This window comes from Globicephala melas, chromosome 12, assembly GCF_963455315.2.
Source record: "Globicephala melas chromosome 12, mGloMel1.2, whole genome shotgun sequence".
Lineage (NCBI taxonomy): Eukaryota > Metazoa > Chordata > Mammalia > Artiodactyla > Delphinidae > Globicephala > Globicephala melas.
The window spans coordinates 30,008,423-30,032,118 of NC_083325.1; the positions used below are offsets into that span (position 1 = coordinate 30,008,423).

At 47.4% G+C, this 23,696-nt stretch overlaps 1 protein-coding gene and 1 pseudogene across 1 annotated transcript; both read left to right on the forward strand.

Annotated features, from left to right (window-relative positions):
- Positions 1-2,699: 2,699 nt before the first annotated feature.
- On the forward strand, positions 2,700-3,459 carry LOC115864206 (hypoxanthine-guanine phosphoribosyltransferase-like; annotated as a pseudogene).
- A 6,570-nt stretch (positions 3,460-10,029) lies between these two features.
- CD207 (CD207 molecule) lies at positions 10,030-23,359 on the forward strand. Its single transcript, XM_030877726.2, has 7 exons — positions 10,030-10,060; positions 12,589-12,705; positions 14,063-14,437; positions 15,038-15,189; positions 15,856-15,974; positions 16,459-16,607; positions 23,325-23,359. The coding sequence occupies exons 1-7, from the start codon at positions 10,030-10,032 to the stop codon at positions 23,357-23,359; spliced, it is 978 nt and encodes a 325-aa protein (XP_030733586.2).
- The last annotated feature ends 337 nt before the right edge of the window (positions 23,360-23,696 follow it).

Consider the following 23,696-nt stretch of genomic DNA (forward strand, 5'->3'; position numbering starts at 1 on the left):
TCTAGGAGCTGACTAGCTAACCAAACCCACTTCCACCCAACCGAAATGAAAAGAACAAAATGAATAAAAGTAGCCAAAAGTCACACCAGCAGCGCTGAGACAAGTAATGCCAAGAACTTTGAAAAATGGTATCTGGAGGCAACTATCTGGACTCTAAAATTGAATGAGATTATATAACCCAACATGATTCTACTGGAGAGTGATGGTAGGGCAAAAGGAAGCCACACAACATTCTGAAAAATTTTATTAATCCTTCCACACACTATAGCAAACCCATTATCCAGTCCTGTTAATTCTGTTCCTAGATATATCTGGAATTCTCTCAATTTCTTTGTATATCCATATTTTTAATATAAAGGAAAGTTACTCATGTGGATTATTTTTGTGCATATGATTATTGAACTCTCTTGTCAATGTAGATAAATCTTCCAGATGCTTCTTTCATATTTCATAGGTAAAAAAAATGTCATATGCAAATAATAACTTTGTCTTCTCTTAAAAAATAGTTGGGACTTACCTTAAAACTGAAAAATGTTGACTGACAGATATAAAGGAAATAGAGAAACTTCATGTGCATCTAGGTATGAAGACTATTTTTTTTTTTTTTTTTTTTGCGGTACGCGGGCCTCTCACTGTTGTGGCCTCTCCTGTTGCAGAGCACAGGCTCCGGATGCGCAGGCTCAGCGGCCATGGCTCACGGGCCCAGCCGCTCCGCGGCATGTGGGATCTTCCCGGATCGGGGCACGAACCCGTGTCCCCTGCATCAGCAGGCGGACTCTCAACCACTGCGCCACCAGGGAAGCCCTGTAGACTATTTTTAAGGACACCAAATCTTCCCAAATTATTTTACAGCTTTACTAAAATTACTGAATTTACTAAAATTGAGCTTTACTTACGCTCTTTTATTTATTTATTTATTTTTGGCTGCATTGAGTCCTTGTTGCTGCACGCGGGCTTTCTCTAGTTGTGGCGAGCGGGGGCTACTCTTCGTTGCAGTATGTGGGCTTCTCATTGCAGTGGTTTCTCTTGTTGTGGAACACGGGCTCTATACACACGGGCTTCAGTAGCTGTGGCACGCAGCCTCAGTAGTGGTGGCTCACGGGTTTAGCTGCCCCGCAGCATGCAGGATCTTCCCCGACCAGAGATCAAACCTGTGTCCCCTGCACTGGCAGGCGGATTCTTAACCACTGTGCCACCATGGAAGTCTACACTTTTTTTTTTTTTACTTACACTCTTAATAGGACTCTGTTTTTGTAACTTGCCAAAAGTTAATTTGAAAGAACAAGTTAAGGATGGCTAAGAAAATTTTAATTAATAAAAAGGTTAAAAAAGGGGACCTGTCATATTTTAAGATAGTTTGTAAAGCAGTTATTAGTTTGGTAATATTGACAGAATTCAAAGATGACTGAAACAAAATAGACTCTTAACAGACGCCAGAATAAAACACTTTATAAATGTCAAACAAAGGAAACATCTGAAATTAATGCGGAAGGTACAGATTATTCAACAGAATGGTGCTGAAATTCTCTGCTTAGCATGGACACCTGTGAAGGGGCTGATGAGTCTTTGTGAGATTAAACCGGGAAGGTGGCAAGACTTCAGAGCAAACTAGAACTTGGAAATCTGAGGAAACTGCAGTCTCTCTGAATCTTCCTTTCATGGCTTTAGGCCGGGGTTTCTCAGAGTGAGAAGTGTCATCCATCATGTAAGCATAAAAGAAAAGCAGTAACGGAAACCTCTGATATAAACAATGTTAAACAGCTTTTCTATTTTTTTGTGCTGCACGGCTTGTGGGATACTAGTTCTCCGACCAGGGATCAAACTCAGGCCGTCGGCAGTGAAAGCACAGAGTCCTACCCACTGGACCACCAGGGAATTCCCTAAACAGCTTTTCTTAGCATAAGATGTCTCAGAATCTTTAATATGCTCACAGTTACCATGAATCTCTAAGAAGGCACACAGCATGGAATATTTACCAAACTTATTTAATCTTGGAACCCTTTTTGGGCAGAGCATATTTCTGGACTAGTGTCCCATGCAACACACTTTGGGAAAACGGTGTCAGTCAATAGGAAAGGAGCTATCTTGGTGGATCTGTCACTCAGGGTTCTTGATTGGAATTACAAGCCCATGTCGGCATAGTTTAAGCATAAAAAGAATTTATTGGGAAGGGAACCCCTTGCTCTCAGACTCAAGGGGAAGACTTGGAAAATGGGGCAGGATCAGGGAAGGTTGGCCATCAGAGAAGACTCCGGAGATGTCCCTTGAAGAACCTCCGATATCTCCGAGACTGTGCATTACTGTCTCAGTCACGCAGCGGTGGCATCTGATTCACTCTGGTGAGAAGTTCTGGGCGTGTTTTTGATTTTCTGGGCACGTGTTCTGTGTTCCATGTGTGTGACCGACAGGCGGTAGGCCACTCAAGGCCCCGTGCACACACCTGCAACCCTAGGGCACTTAGGCTACAGAGTCTTGAGGTTTGTTTTTTGGCCACAAGGTTTCTCACTTCTCTTTTCCATTTCTGGTTCAAGACTCTTAACTCTGGACCAATGCTGCTAGACATTTTCACTCAACAATCAGCCTGCACTCCAGCACGCCAGCCAGCTCCGTTGTGGCGACCCGCAGCCCCAGTGTCTTGGGACTGGACATACCAACATGACCAATACGCGGTCCTACACAAACAGCCTTAGAGCATCTCTATGAAGGCACCTCATGGGTTGATTATAACAATCTCAGACTTCTAGAAGTTTGGGCTTTTAAGGAATCACTTAGCTTTTTTTGGTGATTTTTTTTCCCTACTGTTAGATGAGAGGAACTATTTGGATTTGAGGTTAGTGATAATGAACCAGGTTATGACCTAGATTCATTTTGTGTACCTAATCATTATGCTGAGGATTTGGAAAAGGTGTTTATTCCTCATGGACTAATTATGGACAGGACTGAATGGCTTGCTTGAGATGTAATGAAGGAAATGGGAGGACATCACATCGTGGCCCTCTGTGTGCTCAAGGGGGGCTATAAATTCTTTGTTGACCTGCTGGATTACATCAAAGCCCTGAACAGAAATAGTGATAGATCCATTCCTATGACTGTAGACTTTATCAGACTGAAAAGCTACTGTAGTGACCAGCCAACAGGCGACATAAAAGTAATTGATGGAGATGATCTCTTAACTTTCACTGGAAAAGATGTCTTGATTGTTGAAGATATAATTGACACTGGCAAAACAATGCAAACCTTGCTTTCCTTGGTCAAGCAGCGTAATCCAAAGATGGTCAAGGTTGCAAACTTGCTGGTGAAAAGGACCCCTCGAAGTGTTGGATATAGGCTGACTTTGTTGGATTTGAAATTCCAGACAAGCTTGTTGTAGGATATGCTCTTGACTATAATGAATACTTCAGGGATTTGAATCATGTTTTTGTCATTAGTGAAACTGGAAAAGCAAAATACGAAGCCTAAGATGAGAGTTCAAGTTTGGAAACGTCTGGAGTCCCACTGAAATCACCAGTAAAGTTGTCAAATGTTCTAGGTCTGTGGCCAGCTGCTTAGTAGAGCTTATTGCATGTACTTTCTAAGAATTTTATCTGTTTTGTATTTTAGCAATGTCAGTTGTTGCATTCCAGAACTCTTTATTTGCTCTATGAGCCTAGTCATAGGCTCAGTTCCCTTTGGGTGGATTGTTGTTTTCTTAGCACATGACAATGGTTTAATATGCTTAATATTTCAAGCATGCTTACAAATGAAGACAATCATAATAATAAACTCCATCCACAAAGGACAATAACACACGTCAGAGAAAACATGTGAAGTCTTCAGTAATCTCACTAGCTATCAAGAAAATGCAATATAAAAATTGGCTATAATATGGGTACAAAAGAAAAAAAGAATTACTCACTCCCACTGTTGATGAGGGTCCAGGAGAAATGATTTGTTCTATTATATACAAACCTTTCGAGAGCATAATCGTCCAAACTTATCACAAAATCTATTTTTTTTAAAAAAATACATGTTTTGGTCCAGCAATTATGCTTATAGGAATTTATCCTAAGGAAATAATCATGGATACAACACAGAGATATTGCTGAAAGATATTCATTGTGAGGTTGTTTATAGTGATGAGGAACTGAAAGCATCCTAATTGTTTACTAATAAAGAATTGGTTACATAAATTGTTATAGCTATATAATACAATAGAGTACTAGGGTTCCGTTAGAAGTAATAATATAGACTTTTTTATGGGAAAGAAAATAGTCAACAATAATTTATATAATCAGTATATTTAGCATGGTGAATCACATCAAAACCATATGTATTTTATTTTTTTTTACAGTTGTCATATATTCTTTTTTAATTGATTCACAATGTTGTGTTAGTTTCAGGTATACAGCAAGGTGATTCAGTTATACATATATAGATATTTTTCAGGTTCTTTTCAATATAGGTTATTACAAGATACTGAATATAGTTCCCTGCACTATACAGTAGGTCCTTGTTTATGCAGCCAAGTTTTGGATGAGCCTGAGAAGAAAGCCTGGGGGCGCAGGTGGATGAAAGAAGCTGTGATTCTTGCCCCATGTTGGGTCTGTGGTTTCTAGAGCTCTGGGGACTTCTAACGGTTAACTAGCCTTCAGTAAGTGGTTTACTGAATGAGCGGGACTAGTTAGACAGTAACCTTATGATTGCCCTTCAAACTTGCTTTCGTTTCTTGTTCTTTTTCACCCTGGATGGAACCTCAGGCAGGTGTTATAGCTTTTCTAGTCACTTTAATATAATAAAAAAATCGAGTCAAAAAACCACAAAAGGGCAAATGCCCATCAGATTTGAGTTTCTCTCCTTCCCCAGTATGAGATGTTGGGGGGAGGGCTTGGCTTTTATCTTGTTCCCTTCCTTTCTCTCTTCTTCATTCTACCCACCCCACTCCTAAATTGTAGCTTGCTACAGGTGTCAGAAAGGTCTTCCTTGATGGGAACAGTTGAAATCTGGTATTCATGCCTCTGGACGCAGCATATTGTAAATGTCAATTCATTTTCCTGGGCATGTATTTGGGGGGTTTCAGGAGACCTGCATTGCCCAGGTCTCTCAATGGCCTTCCTCTTGCACAGGCTGTCTGCTTATGGCCTGACCTCAGCGCCTGCTTTCTGAGTCCATATTGGCTCAGTCCCTCCCAATCAATTAAGAAGAGTTTCCTGCAGGGAGAGGGTGCAGGGCAGGGGGCGGGGGTGGAAGGGAACGGTGGAGGTAGGTCTGGTCCATTGACACACATTTTTTCCCCATCAAACTCTGGAAGAGATTTCATCTTTATATTTTGCTTTTCTTCCCCACTCTGCTGTCCCAACGCAGTAGTTAGCTAAAGCTTCTTGCCTTAGATTTTCTCCCCTTCTTCTTTTTTTAAAAAAATTTTGTTTATTTTTGGTTGCATTGGGTCTTCGTTGCTGCACATAGCTTTCTCTAGTTGCAGCAAGCGGGTGCTACTCCTCGTTGCAGTGTTTGGGCTTCTCTTGTTGCAGAGCATGGGCTCTAGGCGCATGGGTTTCAGTAGTTGCAGCATGCGGGCTCAGTAGTTGTGGCACGTGGGCCCTAGAGTGCGCGGGTTTCAGTAGTTGCGGTGTGGGCTCTAGAGCACAGGCTCAGTAGTTATGGCCCACGGGCTTAGTTGCTCCGCGGCATTTGGTGTCTTCATGCACCAGGGCTCGAACCCATGTTCCCTGCATTGGCAGATGGATTCTTAACCAGTGTGCCACCAGGGAAGTCCCTCCCCTTCTTTTAAAATAGATTATTTTTTAGAGCAGTTTTAGGTTTACCGCAAAATTGAGCAGAAAGTATGCTCACATACTCCCTGCCTCTAGAGGGCGCCTCCAGCCTGTTCCACTCTCAACACACCCCACCAGAGCGGTGCATTCGTTACAATCGATGAGCCTGCTCGACGCATCGTTATCACTCAAAGTCCATAGTTCACAATAGTGTGAGCTCCTGTTGTCGTACATTTTATGGGTTTTGACAAATGTGTAATGACATGTATCCACTATTACTGTATCACACAGAGTAGTTTCACTGCCCTAAAAATCCTGTGCTTCACCTATTCATCCCTCCCTCCCCCATAACCCCTGGCAACCACTGGTCTTTTTACTGTATCCATAGTTTTGTCTTTTCCAGAATACCATAGAATTGGAACCATACGGTATGTAGCCTTTTCACATTGGCTTGTTTCACTTAATGATTTACGTTTAAGTTTCCTCCCTGTCCTTTCATGGCTTGATGGCTCATTTCTTTTTATTTTTTGAATCCAAGGATAAATTGATTTTATTAAAAAAAATTTTTATTGAAGTACAGTTGATTTACAATGTGTATTAGTTTCAAGTATACAGCAAAGAGATATATATTCTTTTGCAGATTCTTTTCCATTATAGGTGATTACAAGATATTGAACATAATTCCTTGTACTATATACTAGGTCCTTGTTGTTTGTCTCTTTTATAGTAGTATGTGTCTGTTAATCCCAAGCTCCTAATTTATCCCTCCCCCACCTTTCCCCTTTGGTAACCGTAAATTTGTTTTCTACATCTGTGAAAATAACAGACAGAAATTTTTTTTTTTTTTTTGCAGTATGCAGACCTCTCAGTGTTGTGGCCTCTCCCGTTGCGGAGCACAGGCTCCGGACGCGCAGGCTCAGCGGCCATGGCTCACGGGCCCAGCTGCTCCGCGGCATGTGGGATCTTCCTGGACCGGGGCACGAACCCGTGTCCCCTGCATCGGCAGGCGGACTCTCAACCACTGCGTCACCAGGGAAGCCCTCTACCCATTGTTTTAACCAAGTTGATTTTGTTATTGGTGTTGAGTTGTATAAGTTCTCTATATTTTTTGGATATTAACCCCTTATCAGATATATCATTTGCAAATGGTTGGTTGTCTTTTCATTTTGTTGATGGTTTCCTTTGCTGTGCAGAAGATTTTTCGTTTGTTGTAGTTCCATTTGCTTTTGTTTCCCTTGCCTGAGGAGACACATCCAGAAAGATATTGTTAAGACTGATGTCAAAAAGAGTGTACTGCCTATGTTTTCTTCTAGGAGTTTTATGGCTTACATTCAAGTCTTTAATCCACTTTGGGTTGATTTTTATGTATAGTGTGAGATAGTGGTCTAGTTTCATTTTTTTTTGCATGTGGCTGTCCAGTTTCCCCAACATCATTTATTGAAGAGACTATTCTTTCTCTTGTATATTCTTTGCTTGTCTGTATAAATTAATTGTCCATATATGTGTGGGTTTATTTCTGGGCTCTCAGTTGTTTCACTGACCTATGTATCTGTTTTTCTTTCAGTACCATGATAGCTCATTTCTTTTTAGTGTTGAATAATATTCCATTGTTTAGAAGTAACACAGTTTGTTTATCCTACTATTTATTTATTTTTTAATTTTATAAAAAGACTTTTGGCTGCATTGGGTCTTCGTTGCTGCTCGTAGGCTTTGTCTAGTTGCAGCGAGCGGGGGCCACTCTTCATTGCGGTGCATGGGCTTCTCATTGCGGTGGCCTCTCCTGTTGCAGAACATGGGCTCTAGGCACGCGGGCCTCAGCAGTTGCAGCACACAGGCTCAGCGGCTGCGGCATGTGGGCCCTAGAGCCTGCCAGCTTCAGTAGTTGCAGCGTGTGGGCTCAGTAGTTGGGGCGCACGTGCTCAGCAGTTGTGGCTCGCAGGCTTAGTTGTTCTGAGGCATGTAGGATCCTACCAGACCAGGGATTGAACCCATGACCCCTGCATTGGCAGGCGGACTCTCAACTACTGTGCCACCAGGGAAGTCCCATCCTACTATTTATTTATTATCACCGACTGAAGGCCTTAGACCTTTCATTCATGTGTCAAGTACCAGCCTGTTTATCTCTCAAACTTCAGGGATATATACCAAAATTTCTGTTAAGGCTACCCTAACTTAATATGGTGAGGAAGTGTGGTAGGTACAATAATGGCCACAAAGATGTCCACATCGTAATCCCAGAACCTGGAAGTACATTAAGTTACATGGCAAAGTGGAATTAAGGCTGCTAGTAAGCTGGCTTTAAGAATTCCCTGATGGTCCAGTGGTTAGGACTTGGTGCTTTCACTGCCGAGGGTGTGGGCTCAGTCCCAGGTCAGAGAACTAAGATCCCACAAGCCTTGTGACACGGCTAAATAAATAAATAAGCTTGCTTTAAGATACGGAAACTATCCTGGATTATCTGGGTGGGCCCAATGTAAGAGGCCTTAAAAGTGGAAGCAGGAAGCAGAAGACTCAATGTCAGAGTAATGGGTTGTGTTAAAAACTCAACCTGTGGACACTGGCTCTGAGCCAAGCGAAGTGGGGGGTGAGAAGGGGGCGTAGTTTCCCAAAGGAAGGGGACTCTTCGTATCAGAAATGGAGATGGGAATGATGCTGGGGAAAAGATACAGGAGCTGTCCCATTCAATACTTATATAAATATATACACAGTTATAGTTAGGTATAGCTATGGATATAGATGTAAATATATATATACATACATGTAGATAGGAAGAATGAACTGTGTGTACAGCTTTTTTTTTCTGTATGGTAGATACTTTTTTTTTTTCTTTTCACTCACCTGGATTTTTTTCTATAATGAATATCATTAATAAAGAAATAAAAGATACAAAAGGAAACTACGCATACTTTTCCCAAGAGCCCTGTGTTACTTTCCTGCCATGAGTTTGCCCTCTCACTAAGGACACAGGCAAGGGCTCTTTGACCCTGATAGTTCAGAGCAGCCTCCTCTGCCTGGCACACAGTGATCTTTCCATGCAGCCAGGTGGCCCCCCATATCCATACCACATTATTTACGATCGCCCCAGACGTAACTGCCTGTTCACTGAGGTCTAGCCCATTGTCACTGTGCCAGAGAAACATTGCCCTCACACAATGTTCTAAAAAAGAGGAACTCATTCCCAGGGTCAAGAGAGAGCTGGGGAGGCCCCCTGTAGTCTTGGGAAAGTCTTCCCTTCTCCCTGGGATGATGGATGCCGTGTTTTCCCAAGAGAAGCACTGTTTCTGAGGGCAGGGTCCATGGTTTTCTTTCTCTTTGCAGCTGGTGCAGAGCAGGCATTCTAGAGGAAAGGATGGTTGAAGGGCCCCACCTACCATTTCTTTCTTCTTGGTTTCTCTGCCCTATCCCCTGTTCCCGGGGCACACATCCAGAGAGTGGCATGGAATCCTTTGGTTATCTGGGACCTGCTGGTCAAATACTGCATCACATTATATACAGGAGTCCCCTATGAATCAGTCTGACCAGCTGTCGTAACTCTCTCCTTTCTCATCTCATTCTCCCCTCCCCTCGCTTCCTCCCAGCCTCCTCCAACCCCTCTCCCTGGTTTGTTGTCTACTTTAGTTTCCTCTGTGCCTTGGATGGAGGGACTCAGATCACCACTCCTTGGAGATGACCCCCAGCACTGCTGGGGCATTTCAAACAGTGGTCTGTTTTCCACTCCCATTGATTATGCCTATGGTCTACCTCCAAGCATAAGGAGAGTCCCAACCAGAGAAGGGGAGAGCGGCCAAACTGTTTCCTTCCTCCATCCTTATCCAGAGGAGGCCTTAGAACCCCAGGACCATGGCAGTGGGGCAACAGAAACATGAGCACTGACTTCCCTCTCTCTCATCACAGCAGTGATTTTTGGTCAGTCTAGATCTGGCCCAAAGTTCCTCCTCTGTTTGGAAGAGCGGGGATCTCCTAAATGTCTGGGAGAATCGCCCTCCTTCCTGGCTGGAAAGTGAGGCTGAGGCACCCACCTCCCACTTGGTCTTTTCTGGGAGACTGCTCAGGAAATACCTGCGGATAAGCATGGCCAGAGGAAAATAGCTCATGACCCTGCAAAGTGGGAAATGAAACTCCTCATGGTCAGGACTTTTACAGAAACCATCTCCGAAACCCCAGAGGGCCCACAGGATTGCGGTTGCTTCTTGCCTATCTCCCTCATGCTGGATCAGCCTTTTGTACAGCTCTCAGCGGAACACTCACCTGAAGCCTCCATTTCCATCACTTGGAGTAAATGCCCTCCAAGCCCAGTCCCATCTTACGCAGTGAGTCCCATCCCAGCTTGGCGAGGCTTCCAGATCCTTTCCTGGGACCACTGGGAGGGCACATGGGCATTCTACCAATCACTCATGCTACATAACAGAAGAGGTTGGGGAAAGTCAACTTTTCAACAGAGAGGGAAGGGGACAGACATTCCAAGGTGTTATGTGGCAGCTGCTCTCCCTCAGATGCCTCAGGAGGAGACCAGGACCCCAGTGGTACTTTCTACCAAGAATCCAAAGTAACTTGGATTCTTCTCCATCCCCAGGCCCTGGGACGTGGATGTGAGGCCAGGAACCAGGAGCAGAAGGGCTGACGTGATCCTGGGATTAGGCTGGGTAACAAGCCTGAGAGCCCAGAAACAGAACATTCTGACTCCTTCTGAGCCCTGGTAGAACCAAGGCTCTTCAACTAGGTGAGTGGCTTGAAGAGAACAGGCGTGGTTATAAATGTTCAGAGACTGGCAGTGAATTAGGAGTGAGGCCTTCAGTTTGTGGGGTTAGCTAACGTCAAAGCTCAGAGCAGACGGCGGGCCTGGACGTTATGTGGGTAGGGAGGAAATGAGACAGGATGAGAGGAACACCACCCTTGTGATCCAGCTTCCTTCCCAACAATTGGAAAGGGTGGTGTGGAGTCTTCTCTGGTTTCCCTCAACCAGTCAGAGAAACAGCTCTAGTCTGAGGCCTATTCAGCCTGGAGAGGGGAGCAGCAATGGGTCTGTAATCACAATGAACTGGTCAGAGAGGGAGCTGGGATCCTCTCCAATATCAAAGGCAGTAGAAGCCTCTGCAAGTAAAGGTAGCGATCTCCTTGGCCCTGACCATTTAGCCTCCAGCCTTGGTCCCTGACACCAACCTGTCATCCAGCTCCATGGCTCAGGGTCAGGGAAGCCCGGTCAGGTTTCTAGTCCTGTGGCCAGAGTTGTTATGCATTTTTGGGTAAGGTTTAAAACCACACTTGCCTCATGCCTTTACTATGGGAATGAATGAGAACTGCTGGAGGCCACAGAAAGATGCAGTAGCTTCCAGAAGACAGATTCCAGTCCACAGGCTGGAATCTCAGAGTTGAGTCATGACCAGCCATCAATTATTCTATTCATTTCTCTTTCATCTATTCATCCATCTTCCATCCATCCATCCATCCATTTTCCATCCATCCATTTTCCATCCATCCATCTTCCATCTATCTATCCACTCATCCATCCATCCATCAATCCATCCAATTATCTGGACTGACTTCCTTCTTCTTCTCCTTTTCTCCCTCTCTTCCTCTCTTTCCTACCTTCCAAGAAATATTTGTTTAGAATCTGTTATATACCAGGTTTCTCAGATGTGGCAGATTTCTTCAAAGTGTCAGAAGCTTCCCAGGAGAAAACTTAGTCCCTCATGGAGCCCCAAATCAGCTCCTCTCTGCCCTAAGCATCTCCCATGAATGAAAGAGCAGCTCCTGGTCTGATATTACTGGGCCTCCCACATTGTCTGAGACCCTCACAAATGCAGGAAGCAGAGAGGAGAAGCCAAATCGTACATTTAGTTTGAATCTCCAAGCCTCATTTTATAGAGGGATATTCTATCATCTAAGATGCCCTAAACAGAAGTAGAATATTTTATTGCAGTGGTCTGCTTACTGGTCTCCCTGCTTCCAGATTCCCCACACCCTGATCTCTGCCCCTCACCACGATCAGACTGATTTTTCTTCAGTGTTCCTGTCCTTGTCTCTCTCCTGCCTAAAGTCCTTCACTGGCTCCACATCACCTATAAGCCAGAGTTCAAGCTCTTTAACACGACCCAAAAGGATCTTTATGATCTGACCCCAGGTGCCTCCTTAGCCCAGGCCCTCCCTGCTCAGGTCATATATTGATACTCTATACTCCAACAGTGCCAAACTACCTATAATTTGCCAGGCACTCCATACTTTCCAATATGTTAATCCCTCTACCCGGAACTTCTTAAAATTACTCCAGTCTCTGTATTTCCCTTGAACTGTGCATATTCTTCTATCGTTATGCTTATCACCCTGTATTGTAATTTATTTGCTCAGGTCTGTCTTTCTTGCCAGATGGTGAGCTCTTTGAGTACAAGGACTGTGAGTTCTTCAGCTTTGTGTCTCAGTCCTAGCACAGTGCCTGGTATCTAGAAGGCATTCAATATGTATCTGTGGGGTGAATGGAAGGCAGGATGGAAGATGGATGAGAGCCGTCTTAGAAAAAGCTTAGCCTGAGGACAAGGTAGTTAAAGTGCCCATGTAATAGAGCCCCTGGAGAAGATGACAAATGGCCTCTTCCTGAAAGCTCAGGCCCTTGAGGAGAGGACCGAGCTGTAGCCTAGGTGCTTAAGCCAGGAATGGGGAACTTTGGGATAACACAATGACTTCTGGGGGTCACTTCCCTTTTCCTCTAGATAAAAGGACTTTGGGGAGAGAGCTGGCCGGGAGCACCTGTGCCAGGAGGGTTACGGTGCAGAATCTGCTCAGGGCTCTGTGCCCAAACCCACAGTTTGCTGGTCCAACAAACGCTCTCCTCTTCTTCCTGCAGAGCCTCCTCCCAAGACGCGTCCATCTCTGGTTCTGGGAAGACTTCTCACAGTCCGCGCTGCAGTCATCTTCCTGATGCTGGTCCTGGTCGCCTCCGTCCTGCTGCAGGCCATTCTCTGTAAGTCCTCAGCTTCCACCTGGGCTCCATCCTTCTCCATGGCCAGTCGGCTCCCTCTCTCCCCCGCTCTCTGGTGGTCTCTCCTGCCTCTGGCTTTTTCATTTGTCTTGTTTCCCCTCTTTCCACGTGCAGTCAGAGAGTCCCCTCCCACCTCCACACGCCCGCCGTCCCCCGTAAGATCAGCTGCTGCTCCTTCCTTTACAATTCTGGGGAGATTTTCCTGACGGGGATCAGCATGCTTGTGCTCTAGGACACGCTCTTTAGTCCCCAAGAAATGTTCGCCCATCTTCATCCTGTGTCATTTCCTCCTTCCTCTCTGAGTTTCGTGTCCCTTTGATCGAGAGCCTTGTGGGTAGCCCCCAACAGTGAGCATGATGTTTCCTGACCCCACAAGGGATGGTGTCCCAACTGTATCCTCAGCCCTAACTGACTAGATGGAGAACCTGGCCAACAGGTTAGGGTTAGGGTTAGGGTTAGTGTTAGGGATCACTGCCCCCCCACCACAGGACCCCTTCTCTTCACTCTCCTGCTCCCACAAAGGTCATGTCAAGGGAGACTTCCTACTTCTTCACTGGATGTGTGATGTATCTTTCTCCCTCTTCTGGCTTTGCCAAGCCTCATGGCCTCTGCTTCTTCTTCCTCTCATTAGGTCTCCAGAAAGCAGGTGGAGGGAACATCTGCACTCTCCCTTCAAGGCCTCGGGACATATTTGGTCTTGGACTTGGACTTGGTCTTGGACTTGAGCAGAGTCTCCTCTGCTTTGAGCCCACTTGGCTTATTTTTGGTTTCCTCTGTGGCCTGTGGCCTGAACAGAGTGTGACAGGGGGTGGGACAAGGGAAGAGAAGAAGTGGTTTCGTAATTCTCCCTTTTTGTATTCTCTGGAGAAGAGATCACCTCCAGATTAGAAGTCTGCATAGGCTCTCCCTTCCATAGCCGCGAGGGGCTTATGGGTAGTCATAAGCCGTGCGGCCTAGAGGGACATGGGAATTATGACAAAGTGGTGTTTGAAGGCATCCCTTTACCAAATGCGCCGTGAACATGCAAAGAAAATTTAGAACTGGATTCTAACCCCCTCTTCTGCTTACCCGTGAGAGTCTCTAACGGAGAGCCCGTGTTTTGTCGATCTTTGCATGATCTGCCTCTCCCAGAGTTCCTGGTGCACGGAAGGCGCCCATCGCATGTTTGTTGAATGAATTCATTATGAATGAGTGGAGGGTAGGCAACTGCTCCTTGGGTTGGGTCCTTGGGAAGCTTGAGCCCATCCCTTCCCTCCCCTTCCTTTTATTACCCTGGCAACAGCCCCACTCCAGTCCCTGGGGATCCCCTTGGCTGACCTCTTGACTGTCTCATATCCAGATCCCTGGTTTATGGGCACAGTATCGGATGTCAAGACCAATGCCCAGTTGCTGAAAGGTCGTGTGGACAACATCAGCACCCTGAGCTCTGAAATAAAGAGGAATAGAGGTGGCGTGGCGGCAGCTGGCTTTCAGGTCCAGATGGTGAATGCCAGCCTGGATCGTGTGCGTTCTCAGATCCGGAGGTTGGAAACCAGCGTGAAGGAAGCCAATGCATGGCTGCAGATGCTAACAAGTAGTTGGGAAGAAGTCGATAAGTTCAATGCTCAAATCCCGGAGCTAAAAAGAGATTTGGATAAAGCCAGTGCTTTAAACGCAAAGGTCCGGGGACTCCAGGGAGGTTTGGAGAATATCAGCCAGTTGTTGCAACAGCAAAGTACGTGACTCAGAAAAGAACGTTGCAAGTTGACCAGTGGCCCGTGGGACCTTGCCAGTCTTAGGCATGACATCACTGGGCTGGTGTGTGTGAAGGGAAGGGAGAGAGGAGCAGGGCAGCCATGGCTGGAAAGTTAAGAAGAGAGGGCTCAGCACTGGGTTTGGGGAGGGCTTAGGGGCTGTTCAGGAGAGAAGGCACTAGGGACCAGCCAGGGTTCCCACACCAAGGCATAGAATATGAAGGCATTAGGGAGTCTCTTTGTCCTGATCCAAAGCCAGCCATTTTCCATTAGTCTCTACCTAGAGCCCAGGGGCTCAGACACTTGTGATGGCCAATGGAAAATTACTCCTCCTCACAAGAGAGACAGATTCCTGATTCAGCCTCTCTCGCTCTCCCCTCTCTGAGCCCAGAGACTCTACCAATCTCAGTCAGACTTTCAGGATCTGAGGGAATGTCCCCAAGCTCCTACACAAGGACCCAAAGACCCCCAGCGCCCAGCCCCATTCACTCTGTCTCTGGGATCCCACTCAAGGATCCCTACCTAGCCAGCACCAGAGAAAACAGGAACACCAGAGTACATATATCACTCTTGTTCTCCAGATGACATCCTACAGATGGTTTCTCAAGGCTGGAAGTACTTCAGGGGGAACTTCTATTACTCTTCTCAAGTCACAAGGACCTGGTACAGTGCCCAGCAGTTCTGCTTGTCCAGGGATTCACACTTGACTTCAGTGACCTCAGAGAGTGAACAGGTGAGTGCTGTCCTGTGGGCTCTAGGAAAGGGGTGTATTGGTAGCTGTATCAGGCAGGATGGGCAAGATTATGCTGCAGTGACAAAAATCCCCAAATATCAGTAATTCTTCAGAATTACTTCTCACTTGTACACTGCATGTCCAATGAGGGTCAGCAAAGGGTTCTGCTCACTGTGGTTACTCAGGGCTTAGGTCAAAGGAGATTTCATCTCAACATATGTTTCCACAATTGCTGAGGTGAGAAAAGGGAACATGGCACATTGTGTGTTGGCTCTTAAAGCTTCTGCTCGAAGCAACGGACATCGCTTCAGCTCACATTTCATTGACCAAATAAATGATGCAGTATCTGTAGCTTCAAAGAGGGCAGGGTAGTACAATCTTTCCATGTGCCCAGAAAATAGAAATATTTGTGAATAGAATTAATGACACTGTCTAACCCAAGAAGTCCCGTACCTGTTGAGGCAGAATATTGAACGAGCTCCTTTCATCTGGAGGTGGGCTAGCAGAGCAGGTGAGATCGTGGGCTCTGGAGTCAGAGTCTAGAGTCCTAACCCTGTGTCTGTGGGTTCAGGGGCTGTCGCTGAGGATGGGTGAAGAACACCCAGAGAGACAGATGCTCCAACTCGGAGTCGTGGCAGCACCTCTGCTCATTCTGTCTCTCTGCAGGAGTTTCTCTACAGGACTGCAGGCGGACTTCTCTATTGGATCGGCCTGAGCAAAGCAGGGAGTGAGGGGTACTGGTACTGGGTGGATGACTCGCTGTTCAACAAGGTCCAGAGTGTGAAGTAAGCCCCAAGAACCCTCCTTCCCAGACTGACTTTCTTGGGCCAGGGCCAGGGCATGAAGAGTGGAGTGATAGTTCCTACTGACCACAGGGTTTGTGATTCTTCCCCATCCTCGGGCGGCAGGAGCATTGAACAGAGATCTAGCTGACCTCTGCCACTAATTGGCCGTGAAACTGGGGACAAATTCATGGCCTCTCAGTGCCCTCTGGGGTTTGGCACCATGGCCGTCCACCCAGACTTGGCAGGGACCTCGTTCTAAGTTTAGGTCTTTGCACTGTGTGTTCCCGTAGGGCCTTGAGAGTTGTGGGCTGGTGTGGCCCTGACTTGGGGGGTGATTGCAGGCTTAGAGGTTGACAGATCACTGGTCCCCTTCCTCTCAGGCATGGGAAAACTTGAGATGCTATCAACCGGCACCAAAGCTGGGGTTGAGCTCTCTCAGTTATTCATTGGAAATACGTTTTTCTTTGTTTTTTTCCTTTCATAGGTTCTGGATTCCAGGTGAGCCCAACAACACTGGGAACAATGAACACTGTGCCGATATAAAGATGTCCTCATCGCAGTCATGGAATGATGCCTCCTGTGACAATGAATTTCTTTTTATCTGTGAACGACCCTACATGCCATCAGAACCATGTCAGGACTGGCCCCCAAGCTCGAACTTTAAACTCCAATGCTTGTTGAATTCAAGGAAATGCGGCTCTCTCCTTCATACTCCAGGGTGATTTTGAACTTTAATTTTTCTTGTTTCGAAATTGTCTTGAAGGCATCCGGGAGTCTATCTGCCTTGGCTAGGAGTTCTCTGACCCCACAGAGTCAGCTGAAATGGAAAGGAGATGTTGGGTTGAAATGGGAGCTGAGGGTGGAGAGGATTAGAAGTTCACTAATTCACCCAGTGAGGTGAATCAGAACCTGCAATCTGGGGCAGCACCCTGGGGCGTCCCATCCCTTCAGAGAAGCCTCATCTTCACTGCATGAAAGTCGCTTCGACCACCCAAGCAATTGTCTGGAGACTGAGACTCAGGGCTTTTCTGGTTGACTCCCCAGAATTCCCAGTTGCCTGCTGAGGTGGCTGTGTTCTCAGTGGGAAGAGCTCTGCTCTTGGAGACCCTGTTCATGTCATGTACCCATCGCCCCCTACATCCACATCCTCTGAGATCTGAGACCCTTCCTCCCTGGGACGGGCTTGACTGGTTCAGATCTCGGGCTGACATGGGAATGTATCTCCTTAGAGCTGGACCAGCGTCCATGCGCTTCTCCCTCCCCCTCACTCGCTAAACTCTGGGACCCAGTCCGTCTGCCGAGCCCTTCTGCCTCCCCTCCTCTTTCTTCTGCATCTCCTCTCTCCCCAGAGGGCAGGGGAAGGGGCCTTCAGTGAAGAGGGCACCTCTGAGCTTCATTAGAATAAAATGCTGCCTGGGAAAAGGTCAATCTCTTTTGTTGTTTTCTTCCCGCGGGTACAGGTGAATGTGCGGGGAACAACATCTGCTCTCCCGGACATGAAGTTCTGGGGTGTCCTCAGGAAACAGTTGGGGGTTCAAAATAACAGAGTAGGAATGTTCCAGCCCCAGAAATGCCATGAAATATGAGTAGTACTGATCTCTGGCTTTTATTGAAATGCAGCAGAGCTAGCACTGCAGTGTCTGCAGTGTCACGACCCTCCTGGTGGTCTTTCCTCCCAGATGTTCATGGACCATCTTTTGTTCTCTGCCTTTGCTCCCGATGGGGAGACACATCAGGTTTCCCACTCTTCACAGAGACCGTGATCACAGACATCGGGTCCAAATCCCCCATCCAGGGGCCGAGGCAGGAATCCAGGCCCGCACCAGACAGGAGAGGAGCAGAGAGGAAGCAGAAAGGGTGCGGTGTGAGTGTGGGGTGGGCTCAGCAGAGCGGCCCTCCCCTCCTTGGGGTCCTAGTTAGGTGTCCTCTTTAGGGTCCTGGGGAGGGGACGTTTTCCTTCAGTGACTGTGACCAGCAGCCTGGTGTTCTGGGTGCAAAGGGGTCGGGGCTAAGGTCAGGGGCATTAGGAGGAATCTTGAAGGAACATGGGGCAATTGGGGTTTTCAAAATATGGTGATGGACGAGGGATGGGCAGTCAGCAATGGCGTCCACGAGGGAGCATTTGTTAGGCCAGCTCCAGGGACATCTGAGGTCTGAGGGGGCAAGGGCGTCAGGGAAGTGAAGACGGGCAAGTTCACAGGGGTGGATGTGTCGGCATGGAAGGCATCTATGTCTTCTCTCAGGAATACTTGTTTGTTTCTACTCTTCGTAATTCGAAGTAGCAGGTTACGGGAGGATGTTATTTCTTCCCAGTGTCGGCTCTGTGCTCACAGCACAAGCTGATGTAGGAATGAAAAAGAAGTTGTGGGCTCAGGGTTGCCTCTAGGGAACTGTCCCATTGTGTGTCCAAACATGACACTGCTCTCCATCTTGCTGTCACGCCTGGCGTGTTAGTCGCCACGTCTGGGCTGCCACGCTGAGTAGCACGTGACCCTGCCCCACGCTCCAGCTCCTTCCCTGAGGTGGGCGCTTGTCACCAGGGCAGCGGTTTCAGAGGCTTGCATTGTAAGGCCTAAAATTTCACTTATTGCCGTGATATTTTCTGAGGCTTACAGGGCCTCAAAAAGCCTGACTTTGAGTTTCCCAGCTCTCACCAGATATGTCCCCGCACCTGGCCAATTCCCCTTAACTGGACCAGCTGCACTCCACCCAGTCTTCAACCTACCGGGTTCCGCTAACCTGCTAGTCCAGAAACTGTTCAAACAAGCCCATCACATCCTCCTGCAGAACCAGGGACACACTATCCTCTTGTTGCTGCAAAGCCGGCCTCTCACGGCTCTTGCTGGTTCCCTCTGCTCCTGGGTGTAACCCCCGTGTGGCCCTGCATGGTACGCAGTGTCCTCCTCCGGACTGTGACAGTATGTGACTAGTAAACTGCCATGAATATTATCTGCCCAGCGTCAGATGTCATGTGTTTGGCCATCTTGTATTATTTGGGGCAGGAGATGCCTCCCTCACTGACTGAATGCATCCCCTCACAATTCATATGTTAAAACCCTAATCCCCACTGGGTTGGTATTAGGAGATGGGGCCCGTAGGAGGTAATTAAGTCACCAGGGTGGAGCCCTCATGATGGGATTCGTGCTCTTATAAGAAGAGACATGAGGGGCTTCCCTGGTGGTCCAGTGGGTAAGACTCCATGCTCCCAATGCAGGGGGCTTGGGTTCCATCCGTGGTCTGAGAACTAGATCCCACATGCCGCAACGAAGATGCCACGGGCCACAACTAAGACCTGGTGCGGCCAAAGTAAATAACTAAATTTTTTTTTTTTAAAAGAAGAGACATGAGAGCTTGCCTCTCTCCGTCTGCTCTCCATCCTGTGAGTTTACAACGGAAGACAGCCATCCGCAAACCAGGAACAGAGCCCTCACCAGGGACTGAGTCTGCCAGCATCCTGATCTTGGGTTTCCCAGCCTCCAGAACCGTGAGAAAGAAATTTCCCTTGTGTAAGCCTCTTAGACTGTGATGTTTTTGCTATAGCAGCCTGAATTGACTAAGACACTCACCACTGGGGTAAATAGGAAGTGATAAGAACAAGGCTGGCCAGGAATCTCTGGTTGGTCCTGATGTGAAGGGATGAATGGGACTCTCTGAACACTTCTCTGGAAAAGAATTTGAACTTGGAAATACCCAGGGATTGAGGCAGTTAACAGAGAGAAGTTGAGTTGGAAGGGCCCTGAGTTAGAGAAAGGCTGGAGGGGCCACCATGGGGCACCTGCAGAAACTAAGAATACGCAGAAGCTGTGAGGCAGAGAAGCAAAGCACATGAGGAATATATCTGGCAGAGAAAAGAGAATGGTGCAGAGGGGGGAATAGGCGAGACACAGAGGGGAGGGCAGCAGAGTGAAGGCCCAAGAGCCAGGCTGCTGAGGTTCCTGGAATCACCTCAGAAGCAGTCCAGCCCTCCTGACACTCCTGGGTCCTGTGCACGTGTATCCTGCGATACGACCTGCCCCCATGACCCTGCTCATTGCTTTTTCTGCAAACTGAAGGAGCCTGGGTCAGTGAGGATGTATTTTTATTTGGAGGCTGTGCCCCACTCTGTAACCAACCAGTGTAGCATTGCCAGGCCCTCCTCCCTTCAGGAAACTGGGACGGCTGCTGCTTTGCCTTGCCGTGTGACCTTGGCTCACTTACCCCCGCAGGCAGGGCTTACCTCTCCAGTGAGGTCACTACACGGGTACCTGCCCTTCTGCTGGCAGTGGGTCCTTACCCAAGAAGTCCAGCATTGACAGAGCTTTAGTCCTTGTCTCAGGTCATGGACACGATAATATGTCTAATGAAATTCCAGGATTGTTTCCATTATAAGCTGGAAAGTTGGGAGCCAAGGATGGGTGAGAATTTTGTCTCATCCAACTTGGGTATTTATTTTATTATAGTATTATACATTTTTTCTGATTCTGCAGGCTAACAATGATTGACATGCCTTCTCTGAATGTTGCAATGAAATGCTGTTGAAAAAATCTATATTTTTGTATTTGAATACAAAGAAGAGGAGAAAAAATCTTTGACCCACTCTTACTGACTGACTGATCCTAGCTCTTGTGAGCAGGTACATGCTATAATATTTTATTTTTCTGTTTTATGCTTTATTTGTCTATGCATCTATGTATCTATCTATCTTCCTTCTTTCCCCTCGTTCCTCCCTCCCTCTTCCTTCCTTCCTCCCTTCCTTCCCCTCCCCTACCCTTCCCTCCCTCCCTCCTTCCCTCCCTTCCTTCCTTCCTTCCTTCCTTTCTTCCTTCCTTCCTTCCTTTCTTCCTTCCCTCCCTCCCTCCTTCCCTCCCTCCTTCCTTCCTTCCTTCTTTTTTTCTCTTTCTCACATCATGCCACAAAGCTATCTGTCTCCAGCCCTGCCCTTGGCTGCCTCTGCTTTGGCGCTGATGCCAGGCGGACTCTCCCCAGTGGTGATCTGGGTAGCTCCAAGCTTAGAACCTCACAGCTCTGTAACTTCAGAGGAAAGAATTTCCCCTTTCCAATAGTTTCAGCAAAAGCCCAGCATTGGGTCACATGCCCAGCCCTGAAGCAGTAATGGAGGTCAGGGAGATGGGTTATGTTGATTGAGCCATAGGCTTAATCCTGGGCATTGGGTACGGGCTCAGCCTCACCCCTGCCAGAAGACTGAGCACGAGGGCAGGATGGTTCTCAAGACTAATCCCGGGAGAGATGCCTGAAGGAGCGAGACTGTTAGTTCACAGCTGCCCAGGGCCCTGCTTGCAGCCGTGGGTCTCTTCCTTCCATCGAAACTGTGGGATTAGCCACTCCCAGCTGTTCACCCTGTGTTGTCAGGGGTTGATATGGCTGATCAAAAACTTCTGGGGTGTCTGAAGCTAAGGGTCTGCATCTCTAGGAGGACGGCCCTGTACCATTCAGCAGAGACAGGGACAACCAACCTGTGAGAGGTCCTGACCAATGAGTGGTTCTAAGTGTTAATGTATAAGATGTCCATTTGATTTTTTCTGGCCAGAGAACAGAGAAACCTCTCGGCAAGGATTAGAAACCTCCTGGTGCTTCTTTCCTGCTAGCAGATTATGTTCTTGTGGGAGAAGTAAGAGCTGGGAGCCTGGAGTGGGGAGGGGATTGGGCACAGGGAAGGGGGCGAGAGGAGGAGTCCTGCTGATCAAGCCTGGAGGACTGTGCCCCTTCCTGGCCCAGACCTCGCCCTTCTAGCTGAGCAAGGGTTCTCCAAAGTTCTGCTTTTGAGGTTCTCTCAGCTTTTCAGGCCCAGGAGGAAACAGCTCCTGAGAGGGCTGACGTGGGCCCTTCCTGTATGTGGGGAAACAGAAACCAAGGCAGGCCCTTTCTTTTCTGCTGCTCCCCTGGGCCTCTTACAAACCTCTTGGAGGGTACCTCTGGCAGCTCCCCTCCCACTTGGACACTCCTGGGGTCTCAGGCAGTGCTGTTATGGACTTCACATTTTCCTGTGTCCTCTCCTATCTGCTCAGCTTTCAACTGGCAGGAGGTAGCAGGCTTGTGGATGGTGGCTCTGTATTCTCCACACACACACACACACACACACACACACACACACACGCACATATACACATACCACGCATATACACACACATATATACACATATAAACACATACACATATCACACACACACACACCACACATAAACATACACACATATACGAACACCACACACCACACATAAACCTACACATATACACACATACACATATACACACACCACACATATACACACACATATAAACACATACACACATATCACACACACACCACACCACACATAAACATACACACACACACATATATGCACACCACACACCACACATAAACCTACACATATACACACACCACACATATACACACACCACACATATAAACACACACACATACATACCATGCACAATATACTCATGCACACACGTATACACACATACATATATGCATACACACATATATCACACACATATACACATAATACACATAACCATATATGCAATATTTGGATACACAATACACAAATATACACATATACAAATATACACATGCACACATATATCACACAATACATATATACACATATACACACACACACACACACACACACTGCCATAGCATCAGGAGCTGGGTGTAGGCAGGCATGCCCCTCCTCGCCCTGCCGACGAGCTGTGCTCCCGGCAGGCTGTGGCTGCGTTGACAGTGGCCGTCCATGACACAGGCTCCTGCTGGACCTAAGCTGCTCTCCTGGACTGGCCGCAGGAGGAGGCAACGTTCAGTGTGGCTTCTCCACCATGGAAGCCGGACGGTGGGCTTCTCAGGTGGTGCTCGGGGCCCTATGGGAGGCTGACTCCAGCATTTGGGAAAACACTGTGGGAATAAGATGCAGGGACTGAAGGTGAAAACGGGAAAAATCAACACAATTTGGATGGAACAAGCAACTTGCAAGGAAACTGACATCTCGTAAATGGGCCGCTGGTGAGATAGGGGACAAAGACATAATTAGATTTTCATGAGATAAAGAAAATGTGATCCATTTCGATAAGATTGTAACTCTGGACTGATGGGGAACCGACGAGTGAGAATCTACCGTCATCCTCAGAACAGACTTCAGGAGGGCTGCCTTGACTAGCCATTGGGGCTACTGATTCTGTCCAGCTGGTCACCCCCATGGGGGTGGGAACTTGGGGCTGCACAGCTCCACTGGGATGGCTCACTCCTAGGTCTTGGTCCAGAAGCAGCAGGAACCCCCTGACGCAGTGTTTGTTCCTCCTGGGAGTTACAGGTCTCATTGTAAAGCAGCACGTTGGCTTACCCTGCAGTTTCTTCTGAGTTAGTCCTGAACCTGATCAACTGAGGGCAGCACGGATGCAGTCAGCTTGAGGTGAGATCTTGGATTACGTTAGGTCCTCTTTGATGTTTTCTGACATCACTTCTGACACTAGATGTGTGGTGTTTTCTGACATCGGCTGAGTGTCCTACAATTCAATTCAGTTTTGACACTCACCCCTGGAGTTAGCACAGACCCCACAGGTGAGGGGCTCAGTCCCACAAGACCACCCCAACTTCAGATGCCAGGTGCAAGCAGGCTCTCCAGGCAGCCACACTTCTGCCCAGACGACGGCAAATCTGGGGAACCCCATGACCCGTCTCAGGTCGATAATTCACTAGAATGACTCACAGAACTCAGGAAA